Genomic DNA, 25582 nt, shown 5'->3' with positions numbered 1-25582 from the left:
CCCCAATGATGGGGCCCTATTCTTCCCACTGACCCCAATGATGGGCCTATTCCCCCTGACCCAATGAGGTCGGTGCTATTCCACCCACTAAACCCCCAATGATGGGTCGGTGCTATTCCACCCACTAAACCCCAATGATGGGTCGGTGCTATTCCACCCACTAGACCCAATGATGGGTCGGTGCTATTCCACCCATTAGACCCCAATGATGGGTCGGTGCTATTCCACCCATTAGACCCCAATGATGGGTCGGTGCTATTCCACCCATTAGACCCCAATGATGGGTCGGTGCTATTCCACCCATTAGACCCCAATGATGGGTCGGTGCTATTCCACCCATTAGACCCCAATGATGGGTCGGTGCTATTCCACCCATTAGACCCCAATGATGGGTTCGGTGCTATTCCACCCATTAGACCCCAATGATGGGTCGGTGCTATTCCACCCATTAGACCCCAATGATGGGTCGGTGCTATTCCACCCATTAGACCCCAATGATGGGTCGTGCTATTCCACCCATTTAGACCCCAATGATGGGTCGGTGCTATTCCACCCATTAAACCCTAATGATGGGGCGGTGCTATTCCTCCCACTAAGCCCCAAGGATGGGGCGGTGCTATTCCTCCCACTAAGCCCCAAGGATGGGGCGGTGCTATTCCTCCCACTAAGCCCCAAGGATGGGGCGGTGCTATTCCTCCCACTAAGCCCCAAGGATGGGGCGGTGCTATTCCTCCCACTTACACCTACAATGGGGTATTATTCCTTTCACTAACGCCAATGATGGGGGCACTACTCCTTTCACCAACACCAATGATGGGGGCAGTATTCCTCCTCCTAACCACAGGGGGGCTGTATAATTTTTTTTATTTATTTTTTAACTCCCACTGACCACCAAGCCTGGACATTATCTACTCCCACTGGCCATAGTCCAGCCCCCCTAAATACTGAAGGACCGTAAAACTGGCCTTCTGTTTAGAAAGAGCCACGTGTCCAAATATTTTATAGTAGGTTTAAGCTCAGCAGCTGTCGTCAGAGCAAAATATGGACGCCATGGCTTTGGTGTCAGCATAATCACAGAGCAATGAAGAGGCAAACAGGAGCCCAAGTGGGGTTTGTGTATCACACCAAATTAAAAATCCTAAAATGGCCGTGGTTGACGTTTGATGGTTATCTCTACTTTTTGAACTATATCTGTGCAGGAAACTAGAGGTTCAAGACGCATAGTGTAGCACATGGCCATGAAGGAATGATTTGCTTGGCCCTGACCATGAATCATAAAGGGTCAGTCCATCCAGACCTGATATTTTGTTGTTTTGTAGATGCTGTAGTATTCCACCACGTGCCAAGTTCTTGTATGTCTCAGGAACATTGGAAGAGATATCTGCTCTTAAATTGCCATGGCTGATTTCATTTATATTATGGAGAACTGGAGGAGATGATCTACACAAAGGGGGTAGGAACACCCTGAAACTCTCAGGTCCGGCAGGAGCAGAACAGGAATTATGGTCGGTAGATCTCACTGTTAAAGTATCCAGGACATATAAGAAGCCAGGGGCTGACTCAACTCACCAGGTACCACCTATAACCAAAACATCACTTTTTTTTTTTTTATAAAGGGGACTGGTCTTTAGAAAGAAGAGTGACCCCACTTGTTTTTGTATTTGAGAGGGTATGAAAACACTTTGTTTTCGGAAGGCAACACTGTAGATGAGAGCAATCTTGTTAGGGGTGTACAGGTTCCCTTCGGGCCTTCACTCTACCATGGCTGATTAGAACTCCTCTCTCTAATGCATTGCTTATTCTTTTATGCATAGTTGAGATGAGCTGCATTCGGCACATCTCGGTAAGAGCATTAACCCCTTAGTGGAGCAAATACAACATATCTTGGCTGCAAAATTGAGAAACCAGGAGGTATAAGGTATTAAACAGGGACCTGGGCCTCACCGCTTCTCCTTGATAACGTGGGTGAAATTCCATCATCTCCCACAGTAGAAAATGATGTCAGAGAGGGTCTGTGTCCAGCTTAGGCTCATACTATAAATGGTAATAGACAGCCATCTCTCTGACTCACCCTATCCGACTCCGAGTTGCGTGGGATCCCTCAGCTCAAGCTCCACTTTGCTTACGTTTCTGGGGAGCTATGTGCCACCAAGTGCTAGTGACATTTAGATAGGGTGCCAAGGCTGGCACAGGAACAGCGATGAATTATAGAGGACAAGCACTGCCCCAAACTAGCTGTCTACTTGAGAATTGGAGTGTGGGCTACAAAAATATGGCTGCCTTCTGATGACCAAATTGATGCTGTGTTATCAAATTATTGAAACTTTGTTTTCTGCAGCAGTTCACTGATCATCTGCATGAGAGGGGACCAAATTTGTGAACAAATTTAATCCAGTATTCAGGAGCCAGTTTGTCTAAGCTAGGAGGAAATAGACCTTTCCAGGGCACCACTGTCCTTTTTAAATAAATGAATCATTGATTCATGACAAACATGACACTTTCTGTAAGGAACCACTCTTGGCGCTCCACAGCGGCACGGTAGTTGTAGGACCTCCACTGTCAATTTTACCTAAAGTCGTTTCTTCGTTCCATCATTTTTAAATTTTTTTATTATATTTTATTTTTAACTTTTTTCCTTTTAATAGTTTATCATTCTATAATGACAAATCTGGCACATAGTTTATTAAAATATGACCTCTGGTCACAAAAGATATAGTTCAATCTGAGGAACAGATAAAGTTACAGGCATATAAATCGGTCAGATATCACAAAGCATCGATAGGTTCATTGAATACAATTAAAAGTTTGGTACATGTTCAAAAAAATTAACATATTAGGTGATAGGAAATAAACACAAGTAAAGAAGTTGCATTTAAGGCATCAAAGGTAGGTATTTAAAAACGAGACGCTTCATAAGTCATAGTGGTATACATAATATGAAAAAATGTATGCTAAAGGGATCATGTAACGTAATATACATCAGTGATGACTTATTTACATGGGTGTGATAGGGTCATATGGGGGATCTCAAATATAAGACAGGTTGTTAAGGGTGAGATAGAGAGTGAGATGAGAGCAGGGTAAACAGAAGGATACACTCCATCACAGCAGCGTAAGTGTGGAGTTTTGTGTCGCTTGTGGCCCATGTTACAAATTCGTAAGAGTAGCGAGATATGGACCATGCAGTCCAGGTGAGAGAGACTTGTCATCCTTTCCTGCCTCCTGCGACAACAGTCGTTTAAAGTCTCTTATAGAATCCAGCTTGATGGCCCATTCCCCCAGTGTAGGTACATCGGTTGACTTGCAGTGACGGGGGATTACTGCCCTGGCTGCAGTCAGAAAATGCCACAAGACATCTCTTTTGACAGATTTTGAAGGGTCAGGTATCATCGATAATAGGGCGAGGGGAGGGTTGACTAGAAGTCACCATCAGGGTATAATGCAGACCAAAAATACGTTTCCCAAATTTCCAATTGAGGGGCATTACGTCCAGATATGGATCATATTACCCTTAGAGGCACGGCGACGCCAGCATGTATCCGTGATGACGGATTGAAACGATGAAGAACCCATGGGCATCTGTACCATCTGGTTATAAATTGAAATCCTTTCTCTTGGTGTTTACTGGCTATAGAGGTTTTTGTGGGTCAGGATAAAGCACTTTGCCAGTCTGAGAGAGTGTGTTGAAGCTCTGCTTCCCCGACCCCCGTGTAGGGCAGGAGATCTGGAGAAGACACATTCAAAAGTATAGAGTAGAGTTGGGATACAACATGAGTGGGGGGGGGGGGGGGGGGGGCGGGGGTCCTCCTGTAAGAGCATAACTTCAAAATCCAAGAATTTCTGATGCTGAAGGGAAAGAGCAAATATAGGACATTACTTGTTGCTTCTGTGACCACTGTGATTGGTTAGGTGAAGGTATCGAAAAAGGACTGTTTATTGTCAAAGATAAATCCACATGGGGAACTTGTTCGAGGTTCCTGTTTGATGGTCACAAAAGATTTAAAGCAAATTTATTGGCTTGCATAAAGAGACATAAGAACCTATAAGCCCTTGTATACACGGTCGGAGATTCCGACGGAATGTGTCCTATCGGATAATCCGACTGTGTGTGGTCTCCATCGGACTGTTTCCATCGGAGTATCCGACGGACCAAGTTTTCCAACTTGTCCGTAAAATTTTCAGACAAAATGCTCCGATCGGACATACTCCGATCATGTGTAGCCTATTCTGACGGACAAAGTGCCAGGCATGCTCAGATCAAATTCCTAGACCAAAGCTATTGGCTACTAGCCTGAACGTAGTCCCGTCGTAACGAAATAACGGCATCACGTTATGTACAATCGGATTTTCCAACAACTTTGTCTGACCGTGTGTATGCAACAGTTTCGGACACAATCCGTCGGACAAAATCCAACGGATTTGGTTGTCAGAATGTCCGACCGTGTGTACAAGGGCTAAAGAGGCTCCGCATTCAACGTGGCAGCGATTCAGATGCTGAGGTGCTTGATATGCAATGACAGCACCTGATACCAGCCAGCGAAGGGCAGTTGTGACCTCTGAGCTGGCGGACATCCTTTCACACAGAGTGCTCCAGCTGGAGGGGCTCCTGGGTGTCTCTGGAAGATATGAGGGCTATGCCTACTTGTAGTTTCTCCTGACACTTGGATGACTTTATCCAAGTGACAGGTGTTCATGGAGGAGCCAGGAAACATGCGCTTCCACTGTCCACAGCATGACTGGATCACAGAAGGCGGCAGCTGTAGTTTTCTTGGATTGTATTAAAGCTCCTAGGATGTCTCCAGCGCTGTATTGCATATACTGGAATGAAGCGGTATCTGTGCATTCTCTGAGAGCGCTAAGCCATAAGCAATCACTGCTGCTACTGCCTGCAGGCCTCCCTCTCGTCACATCATCCAGTGGCCGAGTTTCTCTGATTGGTTCATGTTTTTGCTGTTATCTGTTATGCAGTCCACACACACACACACACACACACACAATCAATGGCAAAACAATAGCAATGGGTAAAGTCCAGACTAATAAACCGCAGGCCGACCACAACCTCCACCTGACCTTTCCACAGCAAAAATCACGAACATGACATGCAGTTGGAAATGCCTGACTGAGCACAGATCTGAGCACTGCAGCGTTCACTCTATGGAACGGGCACCTTTTGTTTGTGAAGGACAGAAAGTAGGACACATTTCACATGGGCTTATTTAGGAGCTCTGTGCGAGACTATGATGGGTAAAATGATGTAACTCCCCGGTATTCGGTTCTGGGTCACTGTAGTGTGAAACATGGAGATGATTTCTGTCGTTGGGTATAACGACTAACCAGAAATCTTCTTTTCTTTTTAGACTACAGTAACTGAAATCTGGTTACTCCACTTTTTATTATTTTGAGGTTTTTATTTCTTGTGTTTTAATTTGATATATTCCATAATAATGTCGGAATTCACTTGCCTTGTCACTTTTTTTTGAAGAGCTGTCACTAAATTGTATACTCAAGTGGACCTTCAAGCCTGTCAACTTCTCTGTCCAAGAGCGTACCGTTACGTTTCCACCTTCTCAGGGCATTTTGGCCTATAATCAGTAATAGTAAAGAGGGCCATGGACGGTTCGACTCTGTCGGTTCATCAGGGACCCGGATGAGATTCGAACCATGTATGGGCAGGCTGATTGTACCCAAGTTGATCGATCAACTTCAGTAAAACAAGTCTGTCGAATTTTTCATGCGATTATTGTCAGCAGCTCGCAATCATCACTCTGTAACAATAAGAAAAATACAGCGCTAAAGTGCAAAAGTGATTATAAAGGCTGCTACTGTAACTATGAAATACAGTTGTGTCCAGGCTTCCTCCATTTCTGGTGGTATGATCCAACTCCACAATAAAGCTCTGGTGGATTAATTGCAGGCTCATCTTAAGGCCCATACACACGATCAGACTTTTTGACAACAAACATGCAAATTAGCTGTTTTGGAGCAACATCCGACCGTGTGTACGCTCCATCGGACAAACTTTTTTGGTTTTCATCGGACTTTTGTTGGCTGTGCGAACGGACAAACTTTCTGGCAATAAAAGTCCGATGGAGCAAAGTCCGATCGTGTGTACAGAAAACCATAGGACTTTTGTACAAAGTACAAACAGGCATGCTCAGAACCAATGCAAAAGATCAGACAACAATACAGAAGTTGACCAAAGGTGGCGGTAAAGAGAAGAAAAAAAACACATGATTTGGTGAAAGTTGGCTGAAAAAGTCCTGCTGTGTGTATGCAATACAAGTTCAGGACCGACGCCCTTTGTACAAAAATCCAAGGGAAAGTTTGTACAAAGTCCTATCGTGTGTATGAGGCTTTAGCTTGCCTCTGGTAAGCGCAATATATATTTGTGGTGACGGTGCACTGTTGACACAAGGTGGTTCTCGTCAGCACTGGTATACATGATAATTTGGATTGTTGTTCCTTCATCCTTCAATAATCTTCACTTCACTGTTGGACTTTGTTTTTGATTGGATCGTGCTATATTTCATTTTATATTCTTCAATTATTCTATCACTTTTGTAATTTTTTCTCTTATATCAATCTACACCCTATTGAATATTTTCATATTTGTGGTAGCGCTGCTGTTTTTATTGTATGAAAAATGATCACTCTGTGTTCTCCAGGCAGGGACTGCTCCCCTGCCGGGACAACACAGTAGCTCTGTGTAAGGGATTCCTGCAGTCAGTGTTGATGGGGGATTCGAGCGATTTTTTCTTTCCTGCAACCCATGGCTTCAGGAAAGAAAATCACTTGGTGCACTTTCACTCTGACCTGCGGCGTAAACACCTATATGATTTTACCAGTGTTTGTAGTGCGGTTTTTAAAGGATGTTTTTTGCCGCATTTTTACAGCGTTTTCCATTGATTTCTATGAGAAGGTGCAATTTTGGTGCAGGTTATTTTTTTTTTTTTTTTTTAGCTCTCCAAAGATGCTGCAAGCAGAATTTATTTTTCGGTGCAACAGAAGCACACTGCCCCAGTGTGAAAACATTTATTGATTTTAAAGGCAATTTTTCTTGAGCTTTTCAGGTGCTTTTTTTTTTATGCAAGAAGGCTTGAAAAACGCTACATTACGCCACGTCACATTCTGTCTAAATGGCATTCAGATTAATTGCCAGGGGCATTGCCACTTCAGAACCACCATGTGAGCAGCTTGTCATGAAGTCCTCCTCATAGAGCAGATTGGGGCTTGACAATGTTATAAATCAGTGGTATCCAAACTGCGGACTGGGGGCCGGATGTGGCCCTTTTCTTGCCTTTGTGTCCCTTGAGGCACTATTCCTCCCACTTATACACTATTCTGCGAGCTGACATTAATAATGGGGCACCATTTCTCTTTGACACCAACAATACCATATGTCAGGGGTCTCAAACTGGTGCTGGTGCTCCCTCTGCCTGAGGGAGTCATGCTTATAACTGTTAGCCTTGCAATGCCTCATGGGACTTGTAGTTTTGCAACAGCTGGAGGGCCCCCAGTTTGAAACCCCTGACATATGTGGTCATGTTTACTCCCACTGATGCCAGGAAAATTTCCACTCCCGCCGGCCACAGTCTGGTCCCCCTAAAGTCTGAAGGACAATAAACTGGCCCTTTGTTAAAGTTTGGAGACCCCTGTTCTAGATCGAAGAGAGTTTTAAAGGGTTACTAATCCCTCCTGTTTTTTTTTTTTAAATAACATGTTTTACCTCCACTGTGCAGTTAGTTTTGCACAGAGTGGCCCCGATCCTCCTCTTCTGGTGTCCCGCAGCGGTGCTAGTAGCTCCTCCCTGCATTGAGTGCCCCGTCGGAAGAAGTGCCCTCCTATGGGGGACACATACGGGCGCACTCCCGAGTCCTGCTTCTGCATCTATTGACACAGACGACAGGATTTGGCCTCGAACCAGCCTCCCCCCCCCCCCCCCCCCCCCGGGGCCCGCATCATTGGTTTTGATTGACAGCAGCAGGAGCCAATGGCTGTGCTGCTATCAATCTACCAATAAGGACACGAGACACCAGCTAGAGCTAGTGTGCTTGTCCCCAGGGAGAAGAAAACCAGATTCAGGTAAGTAAAACGGGGGGCACTGGGCACCGGGTAGCCCTACAGAAGGTTTTCACCTTAATGCATAGAATGCATTAAGGTGAAACACCACAAAGGTTTACAACCCCTTTAAAGTGGAACTAAACTCAAAGTAAAAGTTTGCCATGTGATATGAACATTATAGAAATGGTATCCTGATGTTGCCTTATTTATTTTTGTCTGATTTGTATCCCACCAATGTTACTAGTCCTGCTATACGGCTGATTATAGCTTCTTATTTATTGGACTTTGTTTTACATTTGCTTTTTGTCTTTTTTTTACCTCCTAATTTGGCAATTTAGTATGTTGCTGAATACATCTGTTCTATTTGCTGCCTATGACCAGTTTTTCATTTTTTCTGCTAGCCTTTTTTTTTTTTTTTAAATTGGACCACAGCTACCAGAATTCAGTTCCTCTTTATTAAGGCATCCATTTGCTCAAATACAAAGCCAACTGGGTTATGTTTTCCTAAATGAAAGTTTTTTTTTTTTTTGTTTTTTTACCATGTACAGTACATAAAGTTTACTTAATGACATGTTCACATACCTTGTATTTCAGGAACCTGGACCGGCAAAAATGGCAGCAACCAGTACCGGGATCCCTAGTGCTGAGAAGGTTCCAGCCACCAAATCCACCCTGTGGCAGGAGGAGGTGAAGGGCAAAGATGGGCAGGACAGTAGCAGCAGCAGCAGCCCCCTGCAGAGCCCTGTTCAGATGCCCTCTTCCCCGAGCGAGCCAGTTCCGGACAACAAAGGAGGTGAGCGAAACTAGAGGCGATGAAAGACATCTGTTACTGTCAAGCCTTTCATACCTATACCTTACTGGTTCTAGTATGTGGTGGAGAATTGGAACCTGTTCAAAATTTAAATGTAATGCTTGACAATTTGATAAATGGTGATTTTAATACTATGAAAACACTTGTCTTTATTCTGTGTCAAGGCACAGCAAAGGCGAGGTGTCCTCCTTAGATACACCATGATCGCCAACCAAAGATGAACTAATAGAAAGTTAAGCGTCGCTGCTTTGGCAGCACTCCATGTTTATGGGATCTGAGTTTGGCATTTGCTCTGAAGCCTAAACAGACACTCAGCTCCATTCTGATTCTTATAAACCCAAAGGTCTGCAGGAGACATAAAGACTTCTGAGCACGCTTGAGATAATGCTGGTCTACTTCTAATGTAGAGTTCAGTATATAAAGTTATGTGTGAGCTGAGATGAAACCAGTTGGGGTTTTATAAGCTGGTGAGAAGTGGAGGTGCTGGGAGATTACGTTTTACCAAATTTCTGAAGCTGACAGTAAAAGTGAGAAATACCACATAGACATAGTCTAATCTTATGAAGAAGTAACAATGACTATTTTTATCTAATGTTCTCCTTATAGGTGTACCTGTCAGTTATGACTCTTGCAATTATAGTGAACTGCGCTGACAAGCTGCCGGAGAGAAAGATGGGGGAGGCAAAATTGGAAGCATAATGTTGTCTGAGATTTTGAAATTGGGTTTTGTTTTTTGTTCTTCAGTTTTCTCTGTAGTTTTCTTTTCTCAACAGTTTTTAGAACCGTTCAAGTCACACCTAGTCTTTAAGAGGAACACTGGTCTGGGCAAAAAATTAAATGTGCTTTACCCACCAGTTGCAGAAAATAATGCTCATCTTTCCAGGAGATGGTTTAACAAGGGAATATTACTCACCGTACTTCTCTGTCCTACAGTCTTTCTCCCTACCATTTATGGTTGAGATGTCTGGTCCCAAAAAGTAGCTCTTGTAGGTCATGTCCCATCACCACCCTTCTTGCTGATATCGCCTGTAAAGGAGGACCAGTGGCCACTGCTTGTCCTGCATTGCACGTGATGATGTTGAGAACTCATCTGTCATTTGATCATATAATGACCGGTATATAAAGACATAGAAAAATTCCACACAAGTATGCAAAGCAGCATAGACGAGAAAAAAAAAAAAACAGGTTACATGGTATGTATGACAAAAAAGAAAGTTGTTACTCTGCGGGATGTAATGATCTCTGGTACCCAATGCGTTTCTGGTTCAAGCACCTTCGTCAGGGAATTTTAATAAGAGTATATGTAGTCATAATTTTGTCTTACATGTGAAAAGTTCCACCATATAACTTGAAAAAAATGGATGAAGCACTGCCAGCGGGGGTGCCAGTGAACGCCAGCCCTTGGCACCAATATTGCACGATAATGTTTTAAAAACGGGGATTTACCTAATTCAATTTGCCTGGTGATCGCAGGGAGTCAGGTATGGCTGATTGCCAAACAAGGTCTGTAGATTTATTTGGAGTAAAAGCACTGTCCAAAGCCTTAAATGTGGCTCCAGTTCGGTATGTAGAAACATACTTCCCAAATCCTTTGAATATTAGACCTCGATATGAACAGAAAAAGGTCCTCACTCGTTTGTGTCTCCCTGCTCTGCAGTACTCTATACTAACCAGTGTCCATCAGAGTCTGAGATGGGTTTTGCTGCATGTTGGTACCAGGTTGCAGTCCTTAGGATTGCCCGACCAGGAGATAAGGAAGCTAGGGTCCAGTAGCAGATATAGCCTGTAGGGATAAGCAGAAGCGTAGTCGGTAAACAAGCCAAAATTCTGTAATGAGTGGTTGCAGGTTGAGATCAAGTCGTCGAGGACCAATCGAAAGGTCAGTAACAAGTGGTAGTGAAGATACAGATGGCAGCAGAAGTGACAAAAGAGATTGGCTGATGAGAACACAATAATCTGGCAAACAGGAAGTGCTAAGGCATGGCTTAAATAGAAAGTTCATGGGAGGAGTAAGGAGTTCAAAGTTCAACAGAAACAAGGCAGAATTGCCCAATGGATCAGACAGGGTGCTTTCCAGAATCTCGGGTATCTCAGCAAGTAGAGACAATGCCAGACACCGCAAATGTCCCAGGTTCAGATCCAGGCCTTCACAGAGTGCCTGCTGGTGCCTGACCCTGGAGTAAGGCAAGAATTCCTCTCTATTAAGTTTTCCTCTAGACAAAACAACCATTCTGTTTTGTTGCTAGCGGTTACAACTTTTGGCTAGCTTTTAGGGTACACTTGTCACTACAATTCAACTCCTAAAGCTGGAAACTATCGGCATGCAAATAATGACTTTAGCACTTAAGTCGCTCTCAAGTAAGTTGCACTGAATTATCCTATGTAACTGAGGACTGAAGTTTTAGCTAAACTTGTCACCAGGTTTTCTCATTAATCTACATCTAGGACAGTGATGGTGAACCTTGGCACCCCAGATGTTTTGGAACTACATTTCCCGTGATGCTCTGGCACTCTGCAGTGTAGTGGAGCATCATGGCAAATGTAGTTCCAAAACATCTGGGGTGCCAAGGTTCGCCATCACTGATCTAGGAGCTATCAACATTCAAAAAACGACTTTATCCATAAGTCAGTGAGTCACGTAAGTCGCACTTAATTCTTCCACGAACAGGTTTGTGGTAAACTTGTCATGAATTTTACAGGTGTAGTTCAATCCTTAAGCTAGGAGCTATCAGCATGAAAAGGACAGAACTCTGCTTTCCCCTTCCCTGCAAGGTGTGCACCGTTTTGTGAGGTGCTCAAATTGCATGGGGCGCGGTGGAGTTAAATTTTAGCTTGGAATCATTTTACATTTCCTTTGAGTGTATTGTGCCCAAGTGACAGGTGCTCTTTTTTGCATTAGCTCACTTTATTGAAGAAATGATGTCACGGCTGTGTTTGTATTTTTAGCTGCATTTTAGCAAAAGTATTATGCATTAGTTTGCTCCTCTACACCTCATTAGTCATTACCCTCTTATACGATGCATCTTGGACTCTCTCCCTAGATGGCGCAATGGTGAACGGAGACCGCGTCGATGGCGGACGTAAAACACGTGTGGAAAGCGGCTACTTCTCCTTAGAGAAGACAAAAGATTTGAAAACGGAAGAGCAGCCTTCACAAACCCCACCTTCGCCTTCAACGCCCGATGCCCCCAGCAGGTATAGTGTCTACGATGCCTTCGACCAGGAACAAGACCCTTTTTCTCCCCCAGATAACAGGCACTGCCAACAAGAGGAACTAGATCTGGAGCCGAGAACGCCATCTGGACCCTTATACGTGGCCAACAAAGAGTATGCCCTGCTGGCTGACGTCCCTCGAGCACGCCGGATCTCACAGAGAGAGCTCTTCCAGGTAGAAAAGAAACGGCTGGAGCAGCGTTCGCGGGGGCGAAGCCCAGGGAGGGAGGAAGTGGCACGTCTTTTTGGCCAACAGCGGAGGTTAGTTCTCTCAGAATTTTTTTATATTTGTTTTGAACATAAACATCAGTTCTGGGGGGGGGGGGGATGAAATAATATGGGAGGACGAAACTGATAAAAACTGTCTTGGTCCTGTTGTGTTGTGTGTTTTTGTTTTTTTGGGGGGTTTTTTAACGGTGATACTGTGTTTGCTTTTTGACTACAGATACTATGGGATTTAGTACAGATTTTTGTATTTTTTTTTTGTGCATAAGCACAACTACTCCTTTTAATGGCCATTATACGTATTTTAAATGGTTGTAGACTCCTGTCGTTTAAAGTGCACTTTGTGGCATGCTTGTAACTGTCTTCATAGACCGGTCTTGGCAAATTCCAGGAGCCGGGTAGCCAGTGTGTGACTATAGAAAACAGGCTTTTTTCATCTTTGAGCTCCTTCCATTGTCGTTTGGAGAGCCTGCGTCAGAGCTGCCTTTTAAGTGCCTGTGGGATTGCACTCTTGGATTGACTGGCTTCTGAACTTTGCATTTATATGTCCACCCCTCAGTGTCATTTGTTTTTTATGTTGATATAAAACCGAGAAAAACCACAGAGATGTGTCTTGGCCATATTGGAAAATGCATTTGGTTTTACTTTTTTTTTTTTTTTTTTTTTTTTTTTTTTTTTAATGGAGACCGCTACTCAACTATAATTTAAAGCTCTCTTAAAGTGGTTGGTAAACTTGCATATACCCAGTGAAGTTACTGTCCTCAGGTGAGATTAAACAAATCCTCCTACATAAGGTGTACCTGTTTATCTGCAGTCTTCTCTTCTCTATATCTGTTCAAATTGATGAATTTTAAAACTTGTCTGAGCTGCCAGAAAAATGGGGATGGGGAGCTGAATTTACACTCGGCAGAGCTCAGTGAGGAGAGTCCTTAGAGCCGATTGGGAGAAAGAGACACAGCCCCTCCACACAGCACACATCAACAGAGCTGGGGCTGCCAATCTGCTGGAGGTCCCTCCCCTGTCACCATTGTTTTCTTGGTGTCAGGAAAACCTGTCCGAAGTGATTCATGTTGATAGCAGAGGAAGGGAGCAGCAGGCAGAAATGACACTTAGGGGGTTATTTATTTACTAAAGGAAAATCCACTTTGCACTGCAAGTGCACTTGGAAGTAAAGTCGCTGTAGATCCGAGGGGGACATGCAAGGAAAATAAACAAAATTTCAACAGAAACCAGGCAGAATTGCCCAATGGATCAGGGTGCTTTCCAGAATCTCGGGTATCTCAGCAAGTAGAGACAATGCCAGACACCGCAAATGTCCCAGGTTCAGATCCAGGCCTTGACAGAGTGCGTGCTGGTGCCTGACCCTGGAGTAAGGCAAGAATTCCTCTCTATTAGGTTTTCCCCTAGACAAAACAACCATTCTATTTTGTTGCTAGAGGTGGCTGGGGGCATTTTTACAAAAACAAAATTTTAGCTTGCACATGATTGGATGATCAAACTAGCAAAGCTTCCACTCATTTCGGGTCTACCCCTTAGATTTGGAGTGACACTTTCAAGTGCACTTACAGTGCAAAGTGGATTTGCCTTTCGTAAATAACCCCCTTAGTGTTCTGGATTGAGACAAATACACACTATAGAGGGATATGCTTTGCTCATATTTCATGTCTGAGGTTTACAACCACTTGAATTGTGCTGGTCACACAACTAAAATCCCAAGTAATTGGCTCAATAAAGAAATTGGTATCCATACAAACACACTTTAAGTTGAGCCTTTATACCAGTAGGCGGTTGGAAGAGAAGACTTCACATAACCCACCTTTTCATATGGCTGCAGCCATGTTTTGAAAGATGCAATGAACGATGTATCATTCCAGCAAGAATGGTAACTCAGCTTTAAGTTAACGTATGAGTACTGGTCCTTGTTAATTAGGAAAAAAAAAGTGATATTTGGAGGATGTCGCCTTTTAAAATATCTTAATTATTTTTTGGTTTTATGCAAAATTGGTAAGAAATGTCAAATATTGTATATGAAAAATACAAGGTGCCTCTTTTTGTATTATGACTTAGTATTATTCGTTAGCTTGCAGTGTCAAATGTTATTGTGCATTATTTTGTTCTATAACCTTGTCTTTTCTAAGCTCCCTCATCCTTGCTAGCAAAGGCACCATCTCTACGCCCCGCCTGCCTGTGAGGACTTAATTCAGCAGAGAGGTTGGGCAGTAATCTAAGTTTTATAACATGGATGGTGTGGCTTTGCTTAAAGGATTGAAGGATGATTAGAAAATGTAATAATTTGAGATGGTTTCTCAAAAACTGGAGATGGTTTAATAATGTTATTGTTGTAAGCTCTGTATGTGTATGTGTGTGTGTGTGTGTGTGTGTGTGTATATATATATATATATATATATATATATATATATATATATATATATATATATATATATATACACACATACATACACACACACACACACACACACACACACACACACACACACACTAGTATATGTTCCAAGCGTTATGGAAGTTTCCTAGGCCTGCACCCGACTTGCTGACAAGAGATTAAGAAGATGCCGCTTCAGATTTTGGGGTTTCACCTAACTGCATGGAATAACCGTCACCTCTGCCACCAGCTCACATTTGTCTACTAACACACTAACCCTCACTGCCTATGTCGTTTACTCACTGTAGTCTACTTTTGGTGTATCTGTCTGCTACACTCAATGATGACATGGGTTGAACCAATGTTCCGCCTACCAGTTTACCAAAAAGGTAGTGACATTCCTGCAGCAGAAGCCATCTTGAAGATATGGCCAACTGCCCCATTATGCCATTAGGGGTGTCTAGTCCCCAATAAGTTGATGGTATGCAGGAATATAAGACTGGATCTTTATTGTGTCTAGGAGACAGGTACTCTTCGGGAACACAAGACCTTCACTACTAACCAAAATAATAACCGTTACACTGTGTATTGTACCAGCTAGTGTATCTCTATGGACTAACTTTATAACTTGTGGATTTGCCCTCCTTTTTGGAGCTACCTGTGCAGATTTTTTCATTTTCACAACTGTAGAAGGGCAACTTAATAGAAAGTTGTCTAGGAAAACATGTAAGCAAATTAGTGGAATAAGTAAAATCTGTAGCAGCTGACTGCATAGGCGGTCAACCTATTCCTTTTTGTGTTATTTTCACTGCCCTTCCAGAAGATGTTCCCATTTGCTCATAGTTGATAATAGGTAGTCCTACCCACCAAACCTGCAATGCCTGGGTTCTGTAGGACCAATGGGCAGGCCTGGTTGGGTATTGTCAGGTGGGGGATAGGGGTTGTGACTGTTCTGATGCAGATGGTGGCTTTAGGAACGTCTTTGCTTGCATAGACAGTTCAAGAGAGCTGAAATTACTCAATGAGGGGACTTGAATATACAATCTTATGACGTGACTGCCAGACAACCAGCATTTTCAGAAGGAAGGGCTTCCTTTTAAGCTGCTGTCTCAGTAAACTCAAGGTTGCCACCCTTTTCATTTAGAGGACTCACTGTAAGTCCTACCAGCATGGATATCCATTTACTATGCCCTCTTTATCTGCGTGGTGCAGTTTTTGGGGGGTGGGATGGTTCCCAGGTTTTTAGACCTGTAGGTAGAACCCAATACAAGCTCAATATAAAGACAAATACGGTTAAGGGTGCATGCCTCCGGAGGAGAGGTCACCATAAGGATTGCATCCTGTAGGCAAAGTAAACCCCACCAAAAACATTTTGCTTTGGGTGGTCAATGGTGGGAACAATATAGTTTACTTACCTTTCCAGCCCTGATGTGAACATCCTTTCAAATTTCCCCATGGAGTTCCTCCAACTATACCCTTCTAGCGCTGAAATGCGACACTGCTGGAGGCTTCTTCATTGAATCAGTGGGACCAGATCTAACAAGCAGCAGTGTAGGCACTGACCAGGTGATTGTTAGAGGAACTTGGCCTTACTTTAGTGTACAACATGCCTGCTGAGATATGTTTCTGTATACAAGTATGGTTTCATCCGACCCATCAAAGAATCTGTTTACCAAGGGTAAAGGCTTTACTTTTGGTTTATGAATTTCCCCACAGACCATTGCATCACCCTTTCAAACAAAAGCAGTCGTTTTAAAGAGGAAGTAAACCCTGATGGGTTTACTTCCTCTTTGATTCCCTGCAAAGGTAAAGCATAATGGACTACTGTGCATCGCATAGTAGTCCATTATGTGTCACTTACCTGACACAGGAGCCAACAAAGTCACCGCTGTCCCTTGTAATTCTGAGCGTCCATCTTCTTGGTGGGTCTCGCTGCTCCGGTGCTGTGATTCGCCGGAGCAGCGATGACGTCACTCCCGCGCATGCAAACGGGAGCTGACACTCGCAGCATATCGCTGCGATCTGCGGCCTGCCCAGTGCGCCTGCGCGCCGTAGACGACGGTGGCTGTCTTCGGGTAAATATCTCCTAAACCGTATAGGTTTAGGAGATATTTCTTGGACCTACAGGTAAGCCTAAGTGGTTTGTAAGGGTTTACAACCACTTGAATCAGAGAACCTAAATACCCCAGGACTATAAGGCAGGAATGCTGACTATGCATCACCATGCACTACTGACTGTTTCTGAAATCTTAATTGTTTATAGTCTTATTGGAAATAATGTACAAAAAAGTAATAATTGAAAACATTCCTAAAGAAAATGCTGTTCCAGGTTCCCTCTAGTATGGACCAAAAGCCTACACCAGGGTTTCTCAACCAGGGTTCTTCCAGAGGTTGCTCAGGGTTCCTTGAGCAATTTCTACCTCTGATAAGTTCCCACTGACACCATTGATCTTTTTAGCTATCTATAAGGAGGTAATTCTTCCCAATGACCACAAGTGTAAGGGTTCCTCTGTGTTGAAGGGTTGGGAAAGGCTGGCCTAGGCCTCTAGTCATATATTTGCTGAAAGTAGGAATTAGCCATTCAAATCCCTGATTCTCCGTTACAATCACATAACCAGATACCTAGGATTTTTGTGACATGACCACCACAGGAGAGACTCGGAGCAGCATATTCTCATAGGAATGGAATAGGATTTCACCCTTTCTATTACTTGGGATTTATCTTTCCAATAAGACTAAAACTGTAGAATTCAGTGATTATTTGAGCACAGATCCGCTTTAACCCCAAACTAATTCATCCTCCATGCTATACCTCATCTTCGCTGAGAATAACCACTAGACTGCAAATTTCTACTTGGAGAAGACCGAGATCTTTCCATCAAAGCTAGACAAAATTCAGGGGTGTGTCAGACCTTTTGCCTCAAATAAAAAGATGGAGGGGACTGAACACTTCAGAGGTTTCAGGAGGGCTCCTGAAATAATTTGTGTCCATGGTGTTATTCCTATCACCTTCATGCAGTATCGGTAATGCGCACAGGCAAGCCTGTTTGGATATGAAATCTCCTTTTAAAGAGAATAGAGCTAAAGCTTGGCCATACATTGAAGTGGGATGGTCCTGCCAGCACCCTCCCAACCATCACCCTTCGATCTGAAAATTAAAGGAGCCAGGTGGGAAATTGTTCTCCAAGCAGGCGCTGCATCTATTCCGATGTAGTCACTGTTCAGGTATTCTGACAGCTGCAGGTGTTGGCTGTCAGAATACTATAGTTGGCAAGGAAGATTCCCCCATTCATGCTTTTGATCATGGATGAGGAAATCAATAGATTTTTTATTTTTTTTAATCATTACAACTTTGCCCGTTCACTTCCTTGCACTGTACAAATGGATAAATAGTGGAGGGAAGGAAAAACCTCATTCAGAAGCTAGATCGCCCCTTTTCTCCTGTGTGGGTTAGGAAATGAAAGCGAACAGCTGGTTACTATAGGTGGCCCAGACACTTCCTTTCTGCCAGCGGTAGGCATGTAACCCATTATTCTCTCCACCCCTGAACAAGCATTATTTTAGAACTGTTTAGGCCCAGAACTTTGAACTGAAAAGCAGGCAGGTGCCCTTGTAATTGCCAATACTGCTCTGCCCAATGTGACACGGCATACATTCGACCTGAGCTGGGACACACTGTCCTTCAGTAGTATTTGATGTATTTAGGAACGGGGTGGTGGTGTGGAGGGGTGGTGGGGGGTATTGTGGCTGTCTCTCTCTACGTCCTGGTTCTGTCTGATTCCCAGGTTTTGTTCATCGTCTCTGGTGCGGGGTGTTTGTGGCATTTGTTTTGTGCAACTGCTCTGTGTGTGCTATGTGCTTTTTATCTGCTTTATACTTTACACTGCAGAAACCTCTTCTGTTTTCAGTCTTTTCAGTGCCAGACACAAAGTGGGAATTAAAACAAAAGATCAGGTGGGAGGGAGGAGGCTGGATCTGATGGAGCTTTACCACTGAACTAGTTATAATTTTATGCAGGTAACAATGGCAAATTCGTTTCCAGAACATTAAGTATGTTTTACAATTTTTTTTTAATATCACTTAATAAAGTTGCAAGTCTATGGGGGTCATCAAATAATTTGGCAGTGCCGATCCCCTTACCTGTCCTGTGGTCTGCTATGAGTAAGATATTGTGGCTGCTGCAGCAGATCTGTCTACATGGAAAGTCCAGCCAAAACCGTTAAATACACAATTGAAGTACATATATACAATCCCTCCAAAATACTGAGGGGTTGATTTATTAAAGGCAATTGGACTGTGCACTTTGCAAAGTGCAGTTCCACTCTGAAAGTGAAGTTGCTCCCGAGCTTAGTAAATGAGGTAAAGATTCACTTTGCAAAGAATACCCAATCACGTGCAAAGAAGAAAAAAAAAAAATTTGTGCTTGAATGATGAAAGTCAGCAGAGCTTCTGCTCATTTACTAAGCTCTGGAGCAACTGCTTTTGCAGCGTGCAATTGCATTTTGCAAAGTGCACAGTCTATTTGCCTTTACTAAATCTACCGCTGTATGTCTGTTCAGCTGCAATTCTGATTCATATAGTCCTGCCCAACGACACCACTTATTGCAACTTTCTGAGTCGGGCCAACTCACTAAAAAAGCCTTATCCTGCTGCTGAGGTCCTCTGTGTGCTCCAGTCCTCCCCCTCCAGCCCCTGATGCCTAAAACATGTCAGATTGACAGCACTGTGCAGTGCTGTAGAACCCAATTGAGCAGAATCTCTCACTTTGATTTGAACTGGTGTGGGAAGGTTATAGAAATAGATTTTGGACATTTAGGCTCGGTTCACATTGTTATGCTGGGGTAACTGGTGAAAACGCATGTTTTTGTGTGTTGGTGTGCTGCAAAGCCATTCCTCCTTTATGGTACCCTAATGAACCATGGTAACGGTGCTGCGGCGCACAGTAACAACCTTCCATGCATTATGATCCACTATGGGTGCTTAACTTGTGGCCCTCCAGCTGTTGCGGAACAAGTTCCATGAGGCATTGCAAGGCTGGCAGAAAAGAATGACTCCCAGAGGCAGAGGCATGATGGCACTTTTAGTTCTGCAGCAGGTGGAGGGCCACAGGTTGAGCACCCTTGCACTATGGGGGTTGATTTACTAAAACGGGCGTGTGCAAAAAATCTGGTGCAGCTGTGCATGGTAGCCAATCAGCTTGTAACGTCCGCTTGTTCAATTAAGCTTTAGCAATAAAACCTGGAAGCTGATTGGTTTCTGTGCAGAGCTGCACCAGATCTTGCACACTGCAGTTTTAGTAACTCAACCCAAAATGTTACAAAAATTGTGCAGGTGTGTTTTTGGTGTGGTAGGCAGCCTATTCAAATGATTGGACTGCCTTACAGAAAGGAACATTGGTTGCACATTTTGTAACTGCAGCGCAACAGTGTGAACCCAGTCTTATAATAGCCATATTTTTTATTTTTTTTAAAGCCATATTTTTTATTTTTTTTAAAGTTAATGCTTTGAAGCTACTTCTGAGCTCCCATAATGATCTCCCAGATGCTGGCAGGCATTCTGACACAGGTTAGCTGGCACTGAAAAGTACAAAAGCTCCTCTGACCTCTTTTGACGTGTACCTGTCATCTAAACACAGCAGGTCAGGTTATACAATGGCCGCCTCTGCTGTGTTTATCAGCGACAGGTACACTTGCCACCCCTCTTCTCTCACATCTCTCAGCAAGACAGGTGCGCTGCTGCTGCTGCTTTGCCCCATATTGACAGCATCCAGACTAATGACAATCTCCACCAATGACTCTAAGTAGATGTATTGGATCAATACCTATATTGATTAATGCCTGTGATGACAATATTGATTGTTAATTTTCACTGAGATTTATTTTTGTTCTGATTTGTATTGTGTGGCCTGTATTGATGTAGTACTGTGCACTCATTCTTCAGCCTTGTTCTGTTTCCAGGTCTTGTTGCTCTCCATCTCCTCCTCCCGCTGTGCGAGGTGGCCGTCTTTTCTGAGCCCGCTTCGCTGCCATCTCGTCTTACGTGTCCCAGTGTTTGAGACAAGAGATGTGAACCTTTCTTCTGTCTCCTAGGAGAAACAAACCCCCATCTTGTTTTTTTCTCTGCCTCTCTCCGAATATCCGCTCTCTCTTCCGCTCATTCTGCTCTGTTAACTGGCACAAAGACTGCTGGGAAATAAACACTGCAGCAATGTCACATTGTACGTTCTACCAATCAATGGCTTTCATCAATCTTGAGACAGGCTAACAAAAGTCGTTCTCACTGGTCGATATGGGGTATCATTGAACATCTGTTATTGTTATTATTTAATAAAACCGGCTACAATATTCCTTTTGTATAAATATGGTGTTGGTAATACTTATGATTGTGGTTGATGAATACAGAATGAAAAGGCAAATATGGACCAGCAGGTAACTTCAACTGGATTTTACAAATGTGAAATGTGTATAGAAAAGTTTGTAAAATGTTGTAAAACTCCAGCCATTTTTTTGTTTTACTTTTTTGTACAAAAGGGGTAGTGAGAACCTCTCAGGGCCGAGGGGGTAGTCAGATTGTTTGTGTTGAGGTTGGGTGGGAATGCATGGCGACATGCCCTCCCATCACATGCATGCCCTGCCCTTCATTTTGCCATTCACAATCAGTGCAAGGTGAATTGCAAAAGCAGAGAACACAAAACGGGACATGCCTGCACGCTTCACCCATCAGGCTTGATGTGGGCTTGAAGCTGCACATTGACAGTGAGGCTTGGTTCACACCTACAGGTGCAGCCAAGTGCAGCCACATTTCCGTGCCTTGCATGTAGTCAGTCCTTCCATGAGAATGGGCTGCCCTATGCACGAGCAATGTGGTAAAGAAGTCCTAAGGGTCAGTTCACACCATGGGTTGCACAGGAATGCGCTGTGCATTGTTCCCATGTAATTCACATGCGATCTGGGTGTTTGCAGATGCGTGGCGGTGCTGTTAACAGCTAATGGCACTACCACACGCATGCTAAAGTGCAGCACGTTTCTCTTCATGTCAGGAAAACACATGATTTTATGTGCATTCCCAACATAAAGATCTGAGCCCTGTGCACTCCTGGCACAGTTACCGGCGGTTACTGGAAAGCTCCTGATCGAGTATCTGTTGGTGGTGACGGCATGCAAATATGCACCCTCTCAGTGAGTGGGCCTTGGCGTCCAGCTGCTGCATATTTGCGTACCACATTGCAAACACAGCTGTGCCAAGAGCATGCATTCTCCCGACACAGTTGCCGGCAGCTAACAGAAAACTTCCAATTGCTGCTTGCAATCGAGAGCTTTCTGATCATATGACCACCGTGACTGGTAATCATGGCGGTCACATGATCAATAAACTCCGGCATCTGGAACCCCTTAAAGGGCTGGGAGGTGCCATACTAAGGGGTTAAACGCACAGCAGCCAGATCGCATGGTACTACTGTGATCTGGTGCAGGTAGATGCACTGCATTTCTGACCTGCGTTTGGGATGCCATTAAAATAACATTGACACCAGCTGCAGGACGAAAATGCAGTGCATTTTTTAATGCAGGTTTCCCGCACCGTGTTCTGGTGTGAACATGCACGGATTCTTTTCCAGAAATGCACATGTGTGCAGAAGCGCGGCGGTGCCATTAACAGCTAATGGCACTACCACGCGCGTGCTAAAGCGCAGCACGTTTCTCTTCATGTCAGGAAAACACATGATTTTGCGTGCATTCCCGACACACAAAGATCTGACCCTAGCCTTACAGAAACATTTCTTAAGATGACTAGAGAGGGGTTGGGACATCTGTCAGACTTTTTTTGCTCTCTGCATCTTCCAGTCCCAGTGACACCCACACTTGTATTTGAAGTCATCGGGGTAGGAACTGAGCTACAATCTATGCAGTGTTGGCAACAAAAGTTCTGACTCTTGCACACTTTATTGAAAACTAAAACAAATGAGTTGGCTGGAGTTAGGCTTTAAACTGCAATTTAAATGATCATTCCAATAAACAGCTTCTGGCTGGAGGAAGGAGTCACATTTGGATTTACAGACCTCTATAGGTAACATCTACAACTTTCCAAAACTGTTACATGCAAAGCATGCCGTGATTGATAACTGTCATGGCTGCCTTTTCTCTTGACCAAACTGTCAGGCCATGAAATCGTTGGTGTCACAACCATGGCAACTGCAGATCAAACAGAGCTAAGATGGTAGTTTTCTTAGCTGTGAAGGTTATAAGAGGGCTAGAGTTCCACTTTAAGGCCAGTGGGCAGAGTCGTGCAAATAATTCTTTTACAACCCTTGGCTAGCTGTACATTCAGAACCTGGGGTATAGCACAGATATAGCCCATATAAAGCCATTTATTTCAAACTGTATACAGCTGTTTCAGGCTAAAAATCTGAAAACGTGTTTCAGGTTGGCTGAGCATCGGTGTATGGAAACCATGGCTTCCATAGAGTAGGGCTTCAGAACCATCAGTGTATGAAACCATAGCTTTTATGGAGTAGGACTTGGGGACCATCAATATATGTAAGCCATGGTTTCTATGGAGTATGGCTTAGAGGCCATCAGTGTATGGAAAGCATGGCTTCTATGGACTAGGGCTTGGGGACCATCAGTGTATGAAAACTATTGCTTCTATGGAGTAGGGTTTGGGGACCATCAGTATTTGGAAACCATGGTTTCTATGGCATACACCTCGGAGGCCATCAGTGTATGGAAACCATGGCTTCTATGGAGTATGGCTTGGGGACCATCAGTGTGTAGAAACCATGGCTTCTATGGAGTAGGGCATATAAGTGATTGGTGTATGGAAACCATGGCTTCAATGACAATGGACGTGGAGGCCATCAGTGTATGGAAAGCATGGCTTCTATGGAGTAGGGCTAGAGGACTATTAGTGTGTGGAACCCATGGCTTCTTTGGAGTAGGGCTTGCAGATCAACACAAATCTCAACATGTTAGTTCTTCCCCATGCTCTCTAGTCACCATCACTCCAATATGATTGTCTAACCAACCCTTTGTTCCTTCCTCAAGGCATTCTAGTGATGCCACATGGGACAATGACCCTGTGAGGCCCCAAAATTCCAGTGGAAAGAATATTAATGGAGTGCTGGTAACTTTTTACAGTTTCACTTCGAATCCGCTAACTGGAAAATAAAAGTCAGCATAAGATGTTGAAATAGAATTCTGTTCCGCTTAATCTCACATATAGATTTCTCTGTGCTCCCTGCCGCTGTGTGACAGTCTGGAAATCATCTTATAGGGCCCATCTCCCTCCATCGAGGGAATTTGCAATTATTTAACAAGCGGCTCCGGAGCCCTGGACCAGACGTGGATTTAATGGCTTGTAACTGTACAAGATCAAAACATTTAGCACAGAAGAGACAGACGCTTCATTAATGTACCTTGTGATCTTGTTAACTCGGAACAACTGCCAAAACTCCCCTGAGCTGTAGGAGCGTGCAACTGCTGATCGCCGCAGGAGGGGGGCCGCGCTCTGCCGTCGTGTCAGCCGGGGACTTGGCTCAGAATTTCTCCAGTCACACTTTTCTTTATGAACTTTGCCAGCTCTTCAGAGGGGAAAAAGGGATTTTAGGGACTCAAGGATGACTTGGTGGAAACAAGACGTTGCATTGCAGCTCAGTTTATAAAGTTAATATATTAAGAACAAGGTTTAATATGGAGTTGGAATATGAGGAAATCAAAGTTGCCTCATTCACACAGACGTACTTATCCGTACATCCTTGCAAAAGGCCGCCTTGACTTGCGTGGGATGTGCAGATGTTCCTCATGCAGGCGGATAGAGTCCTAATTCTAATGTGTGCTGGAACACCTGTGCATCCCGTGCTTGTGAAGCTGACTCTTAACACGTGTGTACAGATCGATACGCCCCTATGAAGACCTATATACAGTGCTTTGCGAAAGTATTCGGCCCCCTTGAACTTTTCAACCTTTTGCCACATTTCAGGCTTCAAACATAAAGATATAAAATTTTAATTTTTTGTTTAGAATCACCAACAAGTGGGACACAATTGTGAAGTGGAACGAAATCTAATGGATAATTTAAACTTTTTTAGCAAATAAAAAACTGAAAAGTGGTGCGTGCAAAATTATTCGGCCCCTTTACTTTCAGTGCAGCAAACTCACTCCAGAAGTTCAGCGAGGATCTCTGAATGATCCAATGTTGTCCTAAATGACTGATGGTGATAAATAGAATCCACCTGTGTGTAATCAAGTCTCTGTATAAATGCACCTGCTCTGTGATAGTCTCTGGGTTCTGTTGAAAGCGCAGAGAGCATCATGAAGACCAAGGAACACACCAGGCAGGTCCGTAATACTGTTGTGGAGAAGTTTAAAGCCGGATTTGGATACAAAAAGATTTCCCAAGCTTTAAACATCCCAAGGAGCACTGTGCAAGAGATCATTTTGAAATGGAAGGAGTATCAGACCACTGCAAATCTACCAAGACCTGGCCGTCCCTCTAAACTTTCAGCTCAGACAAGGAGAAGACTGATCAGAGATGCAGCCAAGAGGCCCATGATCACTCTGGATGAACTGCAGAGAACTACAGCTGAGGTGGGAGAGTCTGTCCATAGGACAACAATCAGTCGTACACTGCACAAATCTGGCCTTTATGGAAGAGTGGCAAGAAGAAAGCCATTTCTCAAATATATCCATAAAAAGTCTCGTCTAAAGTTTGCCACAAGCCACCTGGGAGACACACCAAACATGTGGAAGAAGGTGCTCTGGTCAGATGAAACCAAAATCGAACTTTTTGCCCACAATGCAAAACGATATGTTTGGCGTAAAAGCAACACAGCTCATCACCCTCAACACACCATCCCCACTGTCAAACATGGTGGTGGCAGCATCATGGTTTGG

General features: G+C 43.8%; 1 protein-coding gene across 1 annotated transcript in view; it reads left to right on the top strand.

Annotated features, from left to right (window-relative positions):
• The window catches only part of MPRIP (myosin phosphatase Rho interacting protein), a gene marked incomplete in the record, with an annotated part of 257621 nt that overhangs the window by 144074 nt on the left and 87965 nt on the right, over positions 1 to 25582 (top strand). The window contains 2 exon segments of the mRNA XM_077449495.1: positions 8656 to 8854; positions 11914 to 12346. Of these exon segments, the coding sequence (XP_077305621.1) occupies positions 8656 to 8854; positions 11914 to 12346 (632 nt within the window).

The sequence above is a fragment of the Lithobates pipiens genome, unplaced genomic scaffold (assembly GCF_037356315.1).
Source record: "Lithobates pipiens isolate NorthernLeopardFrog02 unplaced genomic scaffold, aLitPip1_a1.2 Scaffold_22, whole genome shotgun sequence".
Classification (NCBI taxonomy): Eukaryota; Metazoa; Chordata; class Amphibia; order Anura; family Ranidae; genus Lithobates; species Lithobates pipiens.
Note: the sequence above shows the minus strand (reverse complement) of the source record. Positions and strands in the feature narration are given on the sequence as shown.